This window comes from Hemibagrus wyckioides, linkage group LG23 (assembly GCF_019097595.1).
Source record: "Hemibagrus wyckioides isolate EC202008001 linkage group LG23, SWU_Hwy_1.0, whole genome shotgun sequence".
In the NCBI taxonomy this organism is placed as follows: Eukaryota; Metazoa; Chordata; class Actinopteri; order Siluriformes; family Bagridae; genus Hemibagrus; species Hemibagrus wyckioides.
Window position 1 is genome coordinate 1,868,112 of NC_080732.1, and position 16,558 is coordinate 1,884,669.

At 39.5% G+C, this 16,558-nt stretch overlaps 1 protein-coding gene across 4 annotated transcripts in view; it reads right to left on the reverse strand.

The window, feature by feature from the left end:
- The window catches only part of LOC131344345 (trichohyalin-like), a 128,710-nt gene that overhangs the window by 98,596 nt on the left and 13,556 nt on the right, over positions 1-16,558 (reverse strand). For all 4 annotated transcript variants that reach the window (XM_058376578.1, XM_058376576.1, XM_058376577.1 and 1 more), the window contains exons 4-6: positions 15,792-15,865; positions 5,807-5,942; positions 4,930-5,016 (exon numbers count right to left, since the gene is read on the reverse strand). In XM_058376578.1, the coding sequence (XP_058232561.1) occupies positions 4,930-5,016; positions 5,807-5,942; positions 15,792-15,865 (297 nt within the window). The remainder of the gene's footprint in view (positions 1-4,929; positions 5,017-5,806; positions 5,943-15,791; positions 15,866-16,558) is intronic.

Sequence of the window (16,558 nt, forward strand, 5' to 3'; positions counted from 1 at the left end):
CTTTAAATTCATTATAAACTGACTTGAAGCAGCTAATATGGAGTCAAAATATAACATTTTAAAAATTATATATAATTTTTTTTTCCCCACACCATTATTCTCATAAACAGTGTACAATATTATTGCTATATAATTTTTTAAAAATAAATTATTTTAATATTTAAATTGTTTAATATAATTGTTAAAATATTTATTAAAAAAAGTGTTTATAAATATATAAATTTGTAGAAATTAAATAAAGCACCATAGAACGTTTTTTATTACAGTTTATAGCGGATAAAATGAAATTATTCAAGTCTTTAAGAATCATGAAACGATATTGTTTATCATGTGACCCCACCCCCTACCTACTTCTGACCAATCAGAATTCAACATAACTGTAGTATAAACAAAAATTTAAGTTAAACTGCAGAAAAAATTTATGCCAGGTAGAAAACAATACAGGAAAAAGGAAAAATCTTCAGCATTAAAAAACAAAATTTAAACAATAAAATAATATAAAAAGAAACAACATTTAATTTTTTTGGAATTTTTTATATTATTTAAAATTAATATTTTATTAGTTCTAAATAATAAAACTAATTATAATAAGTATATATATATATATATATATATATATATATATATATAAAACAATAATATAAAAGAAATATATCAAGCTGTTGATTTGATGTAAAAAAAAATTGTTTTTTTAAAATATTAAATTTTTCAGCTTAAAAAAAAATCTTTTTTTTTCTGTGATTTGAGAACCAAAAAATAAATAAATAAATAAATAAATAAATAAAAGGTTTGACAAACAGTCTCTAACGAGCACTTGCTAATAAGATAAATATATTACTTGAACGGTTGCCCCTGGTGGCTCAATCATCTTTCGGGCTTGATGAAAATTACGGCGTCTATTTAGATGCAAATACAAATTAGCTCTCGCTGTTGCGCAGATTATAAAGAGCTCTTAGCAAAAAAACAAGAGCGTCTCTTCTGAAGAGGGCATCTGCGTCCCGCTCTCAACATCCTGCCAGGAAAAGAGCGACGGAGTGAAGAGTGAAGTGAAGAGCTGAAGGTGGTGGTGGTGGTGCCAGACGAGACGAGAGGAGAGCTGGAACCCTGACAAGCTTCTGAAAGAGTCCCAGCAGGCTACATTATGGATTAATTAGCGTGTGAGTGGCACCTCTCTGAGGATGTAGCGGCGGCTCGGAATGATGAGAAATAAATAAATAAATAAACAGAAAGAAAGACCAGCTGAAGACGTTCGAGTGTAATGATATTCGCGCCTCGTTATGATTACGAGGTACACAAACTGCGTACAAAAGGGATTCATTAACGGTGTTATGAGTTCATTTAAATACGGGAATAAAGGCAGGAAACAGACGTGTGACAACGTGTTGGCAAACTTCCAAGCTTTGATCCCGATGCACGAGCGCATTGGAGAGTCCCTGATGCGTTGCCAAGGTTAACGATATTATTGCGGTTATTTGCATATTTAATTACGCTCCTTGTTAAGGATAAGTGCTGTTTATTCAATTTGCTCCCTTTTGTCGCTGGCACCTTTTCAATAAGGCTCAATGAAGCAGACTGGCAGCATGTGTGTGTGTGTGTGTGTGTGTGTGTGTGTGGTGTTGAAATTAACACGCATTCATCAATTCGGTACAACAGATGCTAACAATCAGCTGCTTTCTCTCAACAAGATCTCCTCGATCTTTCATTATCATTATTCCATTTCAGCGTGATTATCCGGGCGCCGGCTCCAGACTCGCTCCATCGGGCGGCGGACTGGACACGTTTAATACGTCACCGGTGGAGTTCTCATAAAACACGATGCCGTTCTCCGAAATTAAGCACTTTCTCATTAGCCGGAGGCTATTGGACTTATAAATTATTCATCTCCTCTTCACAAAGGAACATTAATCAATTATGAAGATCTAAAGAAATTAAACACGCGGAACAACACTGGCCTTGTCATATTAATATGCAGACACGTGCCAGCGCTGCCCCGTGTCCCCGATCGATACTTTCCTGATTAATTTGGACGATTCCGACCCGGAGACGTGATCTCGGATCTTGTTTGTTTCGGCTCGGCTTTAATTTTTCATAACACGTGTGGAAATATCACCATATCACCTTTCCCCGCACTGGAAGTCGGGAGGGTCAGAAGACATACGAGGACCGCGAGGGACCGGCGCAGAGCGGAGGCATATGATTGGTTTGAACCTTGTGGCACTCAAATTTGTTTTTAATGCATTTTTAAAGTTTTATTGGCATTCAGGTGCACACAGGGAATAAAACTCATCCATTCAAAGTGTTGACCCTCGTCCTATTAACAGATGAGGCAAATCTGCTGCAACGTCAGGGTAAGAGTCAAGGCGGAACACTGGCGGGTTCATTCTGATCGGGTTTGGAGGAAACCTGTGTTATGATGTATTAACACGATGTTTTAAGATCCTTCATCACTCTTCATGTTGAACCTTTTTTTTCCCCTCAACTTCTTTTATAACAGGTAATTAGTGCAGCAGTACAACATGATTAATACAGCGGACATGTGATGAGAGCTCGTATCTCTGCTGTCCCTCTTAGCCGAAGCGTATTAGCCGGAGCTTGAATGGAGCCGCTGATGAGGTCAGAGGAAGTTGTATAAAGGATGCGGTGCTATTATTCACCTCCATTATTCAGTTCTTTCTGCCCTCATTACCGGGCGTAGGCAACGTTAAAATGTTTATCTGTTGGCCTTTAGATAAATCCAGCCTCGGTTAAAGGCTCTGCGTCAAAGCTGGAGCGCGGGAATAGAACCCGAGACGGCTGAGAGAGGCCTTAATGCTGCTTTCATACTCGGCAGGTGCTGCTGAGGCAGCCCACCGCTGAGCCGGACGCAGATTCATCAGGAAAAGCTGCTTAGAGACACGGCTTCACGAGAACATCTCTCTGAACGTTTGGTGGAGAGAATAAAAAAAAGAGAGACTGCGAGTGGACATCAGGGTAACTGGTGGGTTCTGATTGGCCAGAAGGTGCAGCAGATTCATCACTCAACCTAGGGCTGGGTGATACAATAAAATATCGATATGATATTAGTGATGTGATATTTTGGTCGTATCGCCCCACCCCTGATCCGAACGTGAGGATTGCGATGACGTTTCTATTGCAACAGGTCATACATACGTGCTTACATCAAGCTCAAGGATCAAAGGTGGAAGAAGTGAAATAAAGCACTACGGAAAACGCTGTGATAGGAAACTAATCAACTCGTCTCTAAGCCCAGGCTTCCATCCTGCTTTATTTGTCACTAATTCCACGTGTGAGATACACGGTGTAGTAACGAGCGGTCCGCCGGGATAAACGAGCTTTAAGCACGCTCGTACTGCGATATCTCATTACTCCAGTCATCCCGGCTCCTTGCTGGTGAAATACGCTTCTGCTAAATGACTGCATTTAAATGTAAATGAGACATCAGTGGAAATTTGTCAACCGGGAGAAAATTTCAGATCCTGTTTCTATCGCAGAACAAATGCAATTTACTGTAAAACCGCAGCACGTGCGCTCGGGGCCAACCGGAGAGGAGCGATCGCTTCAGAAGGCGTTTAAGGAAATCGTCACCGTTAGACCTTCGACACGTTTAGCTGTTACGTGACGCACTGACGTCACATGAAGGTGTTCTCTGCTAGCTCTGTATAGCTCTTTATTCAGATTTGTTGACAGCTGTAGACTTTCTAAAGTCCCAGAATGCACTGCGGCTGTAGGGTACATCTGCGCTGGGTTACAGAGGACGCTCGAGTCGGCTAGTCACTGATCGCTGAGAAATTTGTTGCTAGGTTTGAGCAGAGCGTGCAGATGAGAAAACGATCAGAGAACACAGATTAAAGCACCGCTGCATCGTTCTCTCTAGCTAGAGATTAGACAAAGGTTAAATCCCACTGTACCACTTACAGCAGGGCATTCTGGGTAGCTTTGGAAAGTGTTAATTAAACTAGAAATCAATTAAAAAAGTTTGAAAATAATAAAATATATAATAAACATAAAATGATTAATTATAAAAGATAATATGGATAATATTTTCCTGCTGGAGTTTCTTCCTACATGCTTTGGAAAGGCAACATCCCCAGTATTCCCAGTATTCCCGCTATATTCCTGCTAATTCACTGTTAGACCACATGGAACACTCGTTATTCTTTCAGCACACTCGGTGTTGCTTGTCTTTGATTTATTTCTCTCCACTGTAATGATTTATAATCAGCTGTCTTCGAGGTTTCTTCCTCGTCTCGTAGCACGACACGATCGGATCTAATCACCGATATATATCCATACACATACATTCATCCCTGGGATCTCTCAGCGAGGTCAGAGGTCACGCAGTGTATTCATTATACCGAGCTCCTGGAATAACTAGCTTTATTTTTAAAAACGATTAGAAAGTTAATAACATAATAAGACAAAAAAGCTCTATAACTCTAATAAATAGTCCAAAAAATCAATTAAATAATCAGTTGTAGAACAGTTTTTAGCGCTTATTAATGTGATGAAGGCGGAGTTTCAGTCTCCTCCCTTCACGTTTATAAAGAAGTCTTCTTATTGGTTAAAGTTAGTTCACTCCACAACGCTGATGAATTCTGGATTCTGATTGGTCAGTCAGGGTTGATTAATTTACTATTAAAAAAAATTCAAACAGGTTTATATGAATACGTTTCTTGCGGATGAACAAGTGTTTATAGCTGAGAAGAAGCTGAGAACATTAAAAATAACTAGAAACGGATAAAACGAACTCGTCGCTCGTTTATACATTTAGATAGATAGATAGACAGACAGACAGACAGACAGACAGATAGATAGATAGATAGATAGAGTACTGTTTCTGTTTATTTCTTTCACTCACAGCAGATCAGAGTGGGTGTAATATTTTTATATAAGAAAGCTAGAAAAAAGGAAGGAAAAAAAACTACTAACCTCGGTGTGTGTTCGCTTTTGCACCACGCTCGGCTTACACACCTCCACTTTACACACCTCCTCCAGAGCTTCTGCAACCTTCTTGCCCTGCAACACACACACACACACACACACACACACAGAGTTCATAAATGTAAAAGAAAAACAAAAACCACATGATGTTTGGTATGGACAGGTTGCGACGTCGTGGGAAAAGAGTAACAGAAACAGAGTTTATGTGCGGTTTTAAAGCCACTGTCGATTTGTGAACACTCGCACCGCAGACGATAAAACAGGAGCGGGGTTTAATTTGGTGACACTTCATAAGGAGGTGTGGGAAGCAGTAAAAAAAAAAAAAAAATTGCTTAGGCTCCAAACACCAGTTGGAAGCTCCAGGGCACGAGATGTTCGAGATTCATCACATGCAGAGAGCGTTGTGTAATACAGAACACATGCACAACTCAGGGAACAACGCAGCAAGCAGTATCGCCTCCACTGCTGCTACAGAGAGAGAGAGAGAGAGAGAGAGAGAGAGGGAAAGAGAGAGACAGAGAAGGAGAGAGTGAGAGAGAGAGAGAGAGAGAGAGAGAGACAGAGAGTGAGGGAAAGAGAGAGACAGAGAAGGAGAGAGTGAGAGAGAGAGACAGAGAGTGAGACAAAAAGAGAGAAGGAGAGGGAGGGAGAGAGAGAGACAAAGAGAGAGACTGAAAGAGAGAGACGAGGAGAGAGAGAAGATGAGATACAGAGAGAGAGAGAGAGAGAGAGAGAGAGAGAGAGAGAGAGAAACAAGGTGAGAGATTGAGGGAGGACAAGATACAGACAGAGAGAAAGGGGGGGGGCAAGAACGAGAGAGAGAGAGAGAGAGAGAGAGAGAGAGAACAGCCTGTGGCTCTTCTACCTCATTCTTCTCTGGGACTCTGTGGGACAAAAGCGTCTTCATTTCCTCTTCCAGACGTTGAATAATCCTGGTTTTGGTCTTCAGCTGATTCTGCAGATCCTCCACCTGAGCCTTCATAAGGTCACCTGGCTTCTGCCTGTGAGGGAAAAGGCCAGGGAGAATATTAAACACCACCTGCAGGAGTCAAAACACTCGGATAAACACACACACACACACACACACACACACACTCCGGAGTGGGAGGTTTAAGAACACAGAGACATTCACGTTCATTACTCTGTACAATTCTATATTCCAAATTCTCCAAGCTGATCGGACGAAACTTTCTGAATCATTAACACGGTTTTCTTTTAGATGATCAACCGATACTCCTAGTTAGTTAAAGTTACTGGTGAATGAACCCAATCCTCTACACAACAGTGATGAATTCTGGATTCTGATTGGTCAGTCAGGGTTGATTAATTTACTATTAAAAAAATTCAAACAGGTTTATATGAATACGCTTCTATAGCAACAGGGACACGTTCTCCGGTGCAGCTTTTCGACGTCGTGTCTCTTTGTTTCTCGGGTGACAACCTGCTTTTTGTCCTCTTAGTAACTTCGAGAGAGAATAAAGAGACGCTGGCGAAGAAACGAGTGTTTAAAGCTGAGAAGAGGAACTCAACATTAAAAATAACTAGAAACGGATAAAATGAACACATCACTCGTTAAGATAGATAGATAGATAGATAGATAGATAGATAGATAGATAGATAGATAGATAGATAGATAAACAGTGTAGTGTTTCTGTTTATTTCTTTCACTCACAGCAGATCACTTAACATTAAAAGTAACTATAAAAGGATAAAACGAACTCATCGCTTGTTAATAAATGTGCTGTATTTTTTGAGAACAATAAAAACATTGGGACATGCTTTAAATGGAAAATCATCAACACTTTCAGACAACAAATCTTTTTTTTCTTTGCTTTAAGAAATGAGAGAAATTTAAATAAATTTTTTTAAAGCAGTTTTAGGGGATGTTAAAGACGGAGCTGGGAGATAGGACATTATTGATATTGTGATAAATTACATACACTATTTTTTAATAATTACAAAATTAAAAAGAAGTGCATCAAAAATTTTGTTTTCTCAATTTTTTACATTTGCAAAATTTATTAATTTATTTATTTTTGCAGATTTTGACAGATTTTTCTGTAACCCTTTTTGTCATATTGTCATATATTCAGATCATAGAAAGGTCTCCAAGCTTTGTGATATTTTTGTCTTTTAAAAATTCCCCAAATAAAATTTCATGTTCTGACAAGATTAGCATGAATTAAATATATATATTTTTGTGTATACTTTTTGTTCCTTTTTTTTATATCATACACATCAAATGCTTGATAAAGACATGATTATTTGCTCGTTAATGCTGTTCAGTGAATAATAATAATAATAATGATAATAATAACAACAACAACAATAATAATAACAATAATAATATTAATTTAAATTAAAATAAATTGTAAACTGATGAAGCGGTGGACTCGGATGACAGGAATATGCCCAAAAAAAAAGAAAAGAAAAAAGAAAAAATGACAACAAAAATAAGAGAAGAAATCAGAAGCCATTATCTGGTCTGTGAAAGAGTGAAACTGTTCCAGATGTGGTTTTATTTGATGCGTAATGACACCTTTCACGTCTTTTTTGCGGTTCCAGGAGGTGACGTGCCTCTAATGAGAAGGTCTTAATGAAGCTGCACTGTGTGCTCTGGATGCTTCTCTCTCTCTCTCTCTCTTCTCCTCAGATCCTCCTGCTGAGAGCCACAATTACGAGGCAGAGTCTGGAGGGTTCTGTAGCACTGTCGGGTTAATTCTGTGCGGGTTCTCCGAATCTCTTCCCTCCATCCTGCATCATTACTGTCACTGTGTCATACACCGTGTCACACACCTGGAAGAAGGGCTGTGACACGCAGTAAACACGCCACACGCTGAGAAATGCGCGGCTGATGCGGCGGGAAGGCTGGAGGACGTGATTATATAACACTGACGAGCGGATCAATTACACACTCGAGGCGCTACACAAACATTTTTGATTTTTCTTATTTATAACAATTAATTATTTAACAAATTAAATTGTTTGATAACTTTATAATAATTTAATTATTAATTAAATCATCTTAATTATTTATAATTACATTTTAATCTCGGTTCACAAGAAACATTATAGACACTAAAATATTACATCATTTTTTTATTTATTACACAATCTCTTATCTCAATTTTTTTTCTTTATTTTTTTCCATTTATTTTCAGTAGAATAAAAAATAAAATTTTAAAAAATAATAAAATTTAAAATGCTTTAATGTAAATACTAAAAATCTTTAAACGTTATTTAAGTAATATTTTAACTGTTAATTTTTCAGAACTGATTTTTCTGATAATGACCTACAAAATAATTTTCAGTGCTAAAGCTTTAAACATGTAAAAAAATTATTCTTTTCAGGGTTAAATTACACATTTATTTCTTTTTTTATAATTATAATAAATGTTAACACTATTCACTTAATTTTCTAGATGATTAAATATTTTTATATTTCATCATTTTATTTATTTATGTAGCTTATAAATTTTTTTGGGGGGGGGTTAAATAAATATTTAAAATCACAAATATTAATTAATAAACAGTTTTTTTCCGCACTTTGTTTTCAGGGCTAAATTATTGATTTATTGAAAGCACCTTTTTTATTGGAAAAAAATGTATTTCTGAATAAAGTGATTATTTAAATATAATATATTATTTATTTAAATAATTTTTCCCCTTTTAATTCTCTCAAATTATTAATTTTTTTATTTTTAATTCAGACTACTTGGAAGCTACTGATTTGTTGGGCTGATTTTTTAATAATTGTGAAATGTTTTGATTTCTTTTTTACATATTCTGGCATTAGCAGCAATGATATTTTAATACCTATAACACATATAATTATTATTTCCTAATAATAATGATCAGACTGAATTACTGTGATGAAGGGTGTTTACTGTGGAAAAGCATCATGATGTAAAGTTTTCTGTCGTATCGCCCGGCCCTCAAGGACGTGTATGATGATGTATTGTTCACGAGTTGATGTTTCTCTGGAACTCTGCAGTTCCTCCTGCAGTCTGAAGCAGTGAAACAGAAAGCGCCGTGGAGCTCATCAGCGGCGATAAACAGCGAGGTTTGCAGGTTTTTTGGCAGGTGTTGGACAGCTGATCCTGCGGGGCCGGGCAGCCAGAGAGAGAGAAAAATGAAGCGACGGATCGCTAGTTGAAGGTTGAGGAACCCGCCGAGCCCGTGTTCCTCGCCTCCTGCCGAGGTTCTGAGGAGCACGCGGCTCTGGAGTCTCTCCTAAACTTCTCTGACAGAGCAGGCAGACGACCCGACTTCCTGACGAGATCTGCAGAGCTGTTAGCGACAGCTGTCAAGCAGCGCGCGTCACCAGTCATAGCCCATAAAAACGCCTGTCTAAACACTCGCCTACAAAAAATATAAATATATATATATATATATATTTCTAAAACAAATCCACACTAATCCACACTTTTATTTGAATATGTAAATCCCACTTTATAAAATAAACACATAAAAAAAATCTTTGTCCCCCTCTCTGGCTCTCGTCCTGCGCCGTCAGACACGTGATGAGGAGGAGAAAACGCTGAGGGACGATGCGGAGGAAGAAGCACGGTACTCATCAGAAATAAAGAAAGGAATGGATGAGGATTTAGGATTCGAGGTGTTGCTCCGAGCAGACGCGAGTCTGGAGGATTTCGACAGAGAGGAAAGTTTGTAGGGGCGAGGCGTTCTTTTTAATATTCTTTGAAATGACAGCCAGTGATCTGTTTCAGGGCTTCATCAGGGGCAAGGGAATCTGCTACGTTCGTGTAAAAGCTCTGAAAAAAACGGTTTTCTGAATCACCACTTAAATAAAAAAAACAACAACAACAGGATATGGAAGACTGTTGCATGCTGGGTACAAAAACGGTTCATGACTCTGACTTGAGCAGGATGGACAGGGAGTAAAGGGGTAGGAGAAGGGGGTAAATGGGTAGGAGAAGATAGTAAGGATGTAGGAGAAGGGAGTAAGGGATAAGAGAAGGGAGTAAGTAGGGAGTCAGGAGTGAGTAGGGAACAGATACAGGGGTAGAAGCAAAGATAGGAAAAGGAATAAGAGGCAGGGGAAAAAGGGCAAGGAGCCGATTGTCCCATGCTGGAGTAACAAAAAAAAAAGCCCACTGTCTGTACTTAGGACTATGTGCTGTGAAGGCGTTCTGCCCTGACAGGCAGTCAGAGGAGCCGAGGGGCCGAGAGGGAGGCGCACTGCAAAACGCATCTGTACACCGTGTGTGTGTGTGTGTGTGTGTGTGTGTGTGTGTGAGAGAGAGAGAGAGAAAGAGAGAGAGATGTCAGCACGTCAGCGGTCACGCCACCTCTGATGCCAACACGATACGCAATTAATCATTCATCATGACACGCATATGCTCACATCGATCACATCACATCACAGCTACAAACCCCCAACACTCCACTGTTCCACTTCTCCACACTGATCACATCTCACACTTCTCCACTCACACACTAACAACAACCTTTCACACAATATACAGACAGACAGACAGACAGACAGACAGAGAGATAGATAGAGGTGAGTATAGATAGACAGACAGACAGACAGAGAGAGAGAGAGAGATAGAGAGATAGATAGACAGACAGACAGAGAGAGAGAGAGAGATAGATAGACAGACAGACATCCTCTTGTTTTTATTTAAACAAACAAAGAAGTAGCTCAAACAAATAAATGCATGACGATTACTGGTAATTGTTCCACGTGTTACACAACACAACACAATTACACGTTAGCGCTTAACATGTTGTTGAAGCACAACGTCTCGGTCATTCACGCTAATTGTCATTAAAAAATGGCGTCCGTACTCCAAGATAAAATTAGAGCAGTTAATAAATCACACGGCGTCTCCCTGACAGATGGTACAATCTGTTATATTTAGCAGCTAAGTGTCTTAATGATCGCTGGCTCAGCGTCGTGCGTTGAAGGAAACGAGACGCACGGAAGGGGAAAAAATAAATAAATAAATAAATAAAAAGGCGTCGGTGTGCTTGGCTAGCCGTGAAAACGCGTTCGCGATTCTTCATACTGTCATTCTGCTCTATTAGCGAAGCCTAACACAATTAGTTATGAATATGCAGTAATAACATGCAAATCATTCCCCTTACGAGTTGCCCCCGGGCAGAGGGCCGCACCTCCCCAAACCCAATTCTTTCTACATCATTACAGCAGCTTGGCATAATTCATCAAAAGGAAGCAAAAAAAAAAAAAAAAAGACACACCCCCAACCCCCAGCGACAACGTAACCAATCGGCAACTGTTAAGCGTGTGGCATTAACCGCGCCGCCGCATCGCGCCACCTCGCCGCTCTGCCACTTGTGCGCGTCTCCCTGGGGTAATGTCAGACACGACGTCGCAGCCTGCCACAACAATTAACCCTCGTGTTAATTAGAAGGAAATGTCAGGAGCACAGATGGTACGAGCTGGCACAGCGCCATCGCACCGACTGCTGCTGAACGAGCCTGACAGCTGCTCTGCCGCTCCAACCATCCAACACACGTCAAAACTTTCCAGCTGGGAAGCACTCGATAAGCGATATGTGTACGTGTGTGTGTGTGTGTGTGTGTGTGTGTGTGTGTGTGTTCAGGGGTGGGGGAATTGCTCAGCAGCACAGCAAAAGGATCTGTTGCTTTTGATCACAGTGTAAGAACGGCCAGGCCTGGCACACGGAAAACGACCCCAGAGAGAGAGAGAGAGAGAGAGAGAGAGAGACAGACAGAGAGACAGACAGAGAGAGAGACAGAGAGAGAGACAGAGAGAGAGACAGAGAGAGACACAGAGAGAGAGAGGAGGGAGAGAGGAGGGGGTAATGAGGGAGAGAGAGAGAGAAAGAGAGAGAGGGAGAAAGAGAGTGAGGAAGAGAGAGAGGGGGTAGAGAGAGAGGGAGAATGAGGAAGAGAGAAAGCAGAGAGTGAGAGAGAAAACAGAGAGAGATGCCTGGGGCTAGAAAACATGAACCAGATGTGACCACGGGGGCGGAGTTAAACAAACGAATAGCGTTACAGTGATCCATCAGAGTCAGGTTTAAATAAATAAACACACAAATAAAGCTTCAGAATTCTAAAACTTTGTGGCAAGAGATAATTATTCTTTTATATCATTGTTATTATATTATCAAATACATCCATAAATATGTTATTTCATCAGCACTGAGTATATGTGAAAAATTTAAAATAAAATAAGTATTAAAAAAATAAATTATACATATATAAATAAATGTATAGATTATAAATACAAATAAACAAATAATCGTGATTCTAAGTTTTGTAGCATAAGTTAATATTAAAAATAGAATTATTTTGAGTATGTGAGTATGTCATTCATAAATAAATAAATAAATAAATAAATAAATAAATAAATAAAAATTAAAAAGTAGGGAAACAAGTTGGTTAATTATTCAATTAATTAGATTGACAAAGTATTCTAGATAGATAAATAAATAAGGTTAACAAATTAATTAAATAGAACACTTTAATCAATGGTTTAAATATAAACTTTTTAAATAAAAGCACTTTTTCAAACTTTTTATAAGCCTTTCATTGATCTGTGTTTTGTGGATCAGGTCTGAGATCAAATCAGACACAAATGATTTATTCTGAAGCGAATGTTATTTTGCATCGGATTCTGAATAACTGCATTCACACTGACGCTGATGCTGCGCTCGGACTCGTGTGACTAACGAGCAAAAAACAGCTGCTGAGAGAGAGAGAGAGAACGAGAGATAGACAGTGCCAGAGTGAGAGAGAGAGAGACAGCGCCAGAGTGAGAAAGAAAGAAAGAAAGAAAGAAAGAGCAACAGAGTGAGTGAGACAGAGAATAACACAGAGAGAGAGAGAGAGCAAACGAGAGAGAGAGAAAGAGATAGACAGTGCCAGAGTGAGAGAGAGACAGCACCAGAGTGAGAAAGAAAGAAAGAAAGAAAGAAAGAAAGAAAGAGTGAGAGAGACAGAGAATAACACAGAGAGAGAGAGAAGAAAGGGGGGGTGAGAGTAAGGGAGAGAGGGGGTGAGGAAGAGAGAGAGAGCAAATGAGAGATAGAAAAGAGAGAGAGAGAGACAGAGAGAGAGAGAGAGAGAGAGAGAGAGAGAGAGAGAGAGAGAGAGAAAGAGACAGAAAAAGTGAGAGAGAGGCTCCTCATGGCTGCACTTTAGCCACACTGTACTGTATTGATCTGTTTGCATCCCTAATAACAGAAGGCCAGAACCTGCAAAAGTCAATAGAAATTAGAAAAAACCCTTGTGTCCGCCCACAAAGCGTCCGTTACTGAAAGCGAAATTTCTCACTTTCACACGCAGCGATGCTCCAAAAGTTACTGAAATAAAACAAAGATTAATTCCCTTCACATCATCTCCTGTGGAATTTCAATTAGTCTGCTCTGTCCAGCGTCCAGAGAACCTACTTTTATTATCATCACTATGATTATTACACCACAGTGCTGACCAGGTCTGGACTCTGAGTGGTCAGAATGTGTTGATTAATTCTCCATTACGATAGATAGATAGAGAGATAGATAGAGAGATAGAGAGATAGATAGATAGATAGATAGATAGATAGATAGATAGATAGATAGACAGACAGACAGACAGACAGACAGACAGAGATAGATAGAGAGATAGAGAGATAGAGAGACAGACAGACAGACAGACAGACAGAGATAGATAGATAGATAGATAGATAGATAGATAGATAGATAGATAGATAGATAGATAGATAGATAGATAGATAGATAGATAGATAGATAGATAGATCAGTCACTGGAAGTTTTATGTGTAAGGACAGGAGTGTGTGTGTTTGTGTGTTTGTTTGGTGAGGGATGGACTGTTTACAGCTGCTGTAACGTCAGTGAGAACAGGAAGGATCCTGTTAAGTGAGAATAAATGAAGAAAAAGTACGAGAAAGCAAAACAAATGGAAATAAATCAAACTTCAGGGCTGTAACAGTAACCCCGGCTCCATCACTCCACCCTGTAACTGATTATTTTCCCATTACAGCACAACATGGAGTGATAATGATATACAAAAAAAAAAAAAAAAAGTGTGCCAGCTGCTAATTTGCATAAATGCATAATCTCTGCTGGAGATATATATATATAATATATAAAATAAAACGGTGACATCATTGACGAGTAGCTTAACTGAACCTGACATCAATAAATCATTATTTTGACTTACTCGAGCTATCGTAAATATATAAATAACTCTGTAGATAAACAAAACAAATAGGGGGAGGAAAAAAAAGAGAAAGAAAAAAAAAACAGTGAAATTCCATCACCCACCGCCGCGAAAGCACCGCCGCGAAAGCACCGCCGCGAAAGCACCGCCGGGGATCATTTCAATCTGTTCCTTTTAATGTTGACGCTGGTGGCAGGGATGCTGCCTACATTTCATATTTACATGATTTGATGCCACGGTTATTATTCCTATTATTATTTTTTTATTTATTTCCGGATGTTTGAAGGCGTCGAGGCTCTTCCTGCCTGGGAGCCGGCTGGGTGAAGGTAAAGCCCGGGATACGCAGACTCGCGCTCGGGTTCACGCATAGCAGCCTCGCGGTACAACACCTTTACTCTTTTGAAGATGCTCGTCTGTCCCCCGGGGTTGGTGGGGGGGGTTGTAAACAGACAGACAGAGAGACAGACAGATAGACAGACAGACAGACAGATAGATAGACAGACAGGCAGACAGACAAACACTTGACTCTTTAGAAAACGCTCGTCTGTCCCCCAGGGTCGGTTGTGTGTGTGTGTGTGTGGGGGGGGTGGGGGGGGGGGTCCTTGTATTGCACAGTGTTGTGGCTCAGGTGAAGTTGGGAAAAGTTTCCTCTGCGAAATAATGGTTAATGATACCTAAAGGTGAACGAGGAGAAGTTGTGAGAAGTTGGCACAAATGAGAAGACGGAGGAATTTCACTATCTGTGAGCTAAATATAAAAAGAGATATTAGTGAACTAACGCACAAATATATTAAATGTTTACTTTTTCATGCGTCGAAGCTCCAGTTTGCAGGAAGTTGCATGACGGGGAACGCTGCTCCTGTTACTGCGGTGTTGCACGATGGATTTAAACCTCCAAACTTTTTCACTGCTGTTCAAAACTCTTATTTTATTATTTAAATTGAGCGACACTGCGGTGTGGTGTTGTACTATCACACACACACACACAAAACATGGTCTGTCAGATTCTTGATTCTGATTGGTCGGAAGTGTGTGAGTGTGTAAGAACGGCGATAGTTCCAGGAGTGTAAGTGTGTGTGTGTGTGTGTGTGTGTGTGTGCGCGAGTGGTGTAGTTTGGCTTATGAGGAGATGTTTAAGGAAAGGAGTCTCCAGTCCAAGCACTTCAGAGGTAACTCAAAGTGTCGAGGAGAGAGAGCTTTCTGAGGTTTCATGCTAATATGATGAGCTTTTAGTTTTATTAACTTAAGAGAGACAAAAAGAGGCTGGTGAGGGAACGACTCTTTATAGCCGCTATAAAGACAGAGAAAGTGAGGGGGCTAGAGTGAGAGAGAGACAGAGAGAGAATGAGTTTATCGTTACTATAACGTGAGAACAGGAACTAATCTGCTTTCCACAACAATAAAAGCAACAACAAATGGATAAAAAGCATTCAACAAAAAATAAAATAAAATAAAATAAAATAAAATAAAATAAAAGTAAAAATACAAAAAAAAAAAAAAAAAAAAAAGTCATTCCTGGTATGCTGTTTTCACGAGAGGGAACAATGTTAACAGTAACTCGGCTTCCTGACACGCCCGGGTCGCTGATTAGTTTCCGACAGCAGCGCAGCGCAGGGTGTTTTATTCTTCACGCAGGACTTTACAGCATCGCTACAGCAGAGTTTATTACTTACCACAGCTGACTGCTGTGAGCTGACTGCTCTGTGACGCTCTCCAGTATCCGTGGCCTTAATGTCAGCCCTGTGACCTGTAATAACCATCACACACACACACACACACACAAAGAGCTTCTTTATTGTCTGTTCTCGATAACAGCGGAGTTGCCGCGATCAGCAGACATCAAATCACAGAGCAGACACAAGGAAGGAAAATTCACAGCATTCGTGGAAGTAATAGGAGATAATTTGATGAAATATAATTAAGATAATTGCGTTCGCTTAGGTCTCGTTTCCATAACTGGGTTTTAATCAAAACTTTGACTGGGACCCTGACACGGTCGCGCTCTCTGCTGATGAACGGAGGTCTCTGAGACGGCCATGTGATCTCCACGAAACCTACATGAAGTGTAACACGGATCGTTATCCTGAAAGATCACAGACATACATCATTTTTCTGTAAAAACAGATAAACCAGAGGAAGGACATATTTGTGCAGATTAATAATTCTATTTAATACAGGAAAAAAAAATTGTGCCCCTTTCTTATATGCTAATTAAGGAATAAATCGTTCACGTGTTACGATGACATGGAAAATAATCACGGTGTTATTGATGAAGTGGAGTTACTGCACATACCTTAGTGTTTATTATTTTCCAGTAAAAGCAGCGTGATGTTTTATTCCTCTTACACCACAGCAATTTATTTAAAAAAAGACGCCTCATACCTTTTTTCTGGTTTTAGTCACGTCATACAATTTGGATCGCCTCAAAGTTAAAACTATA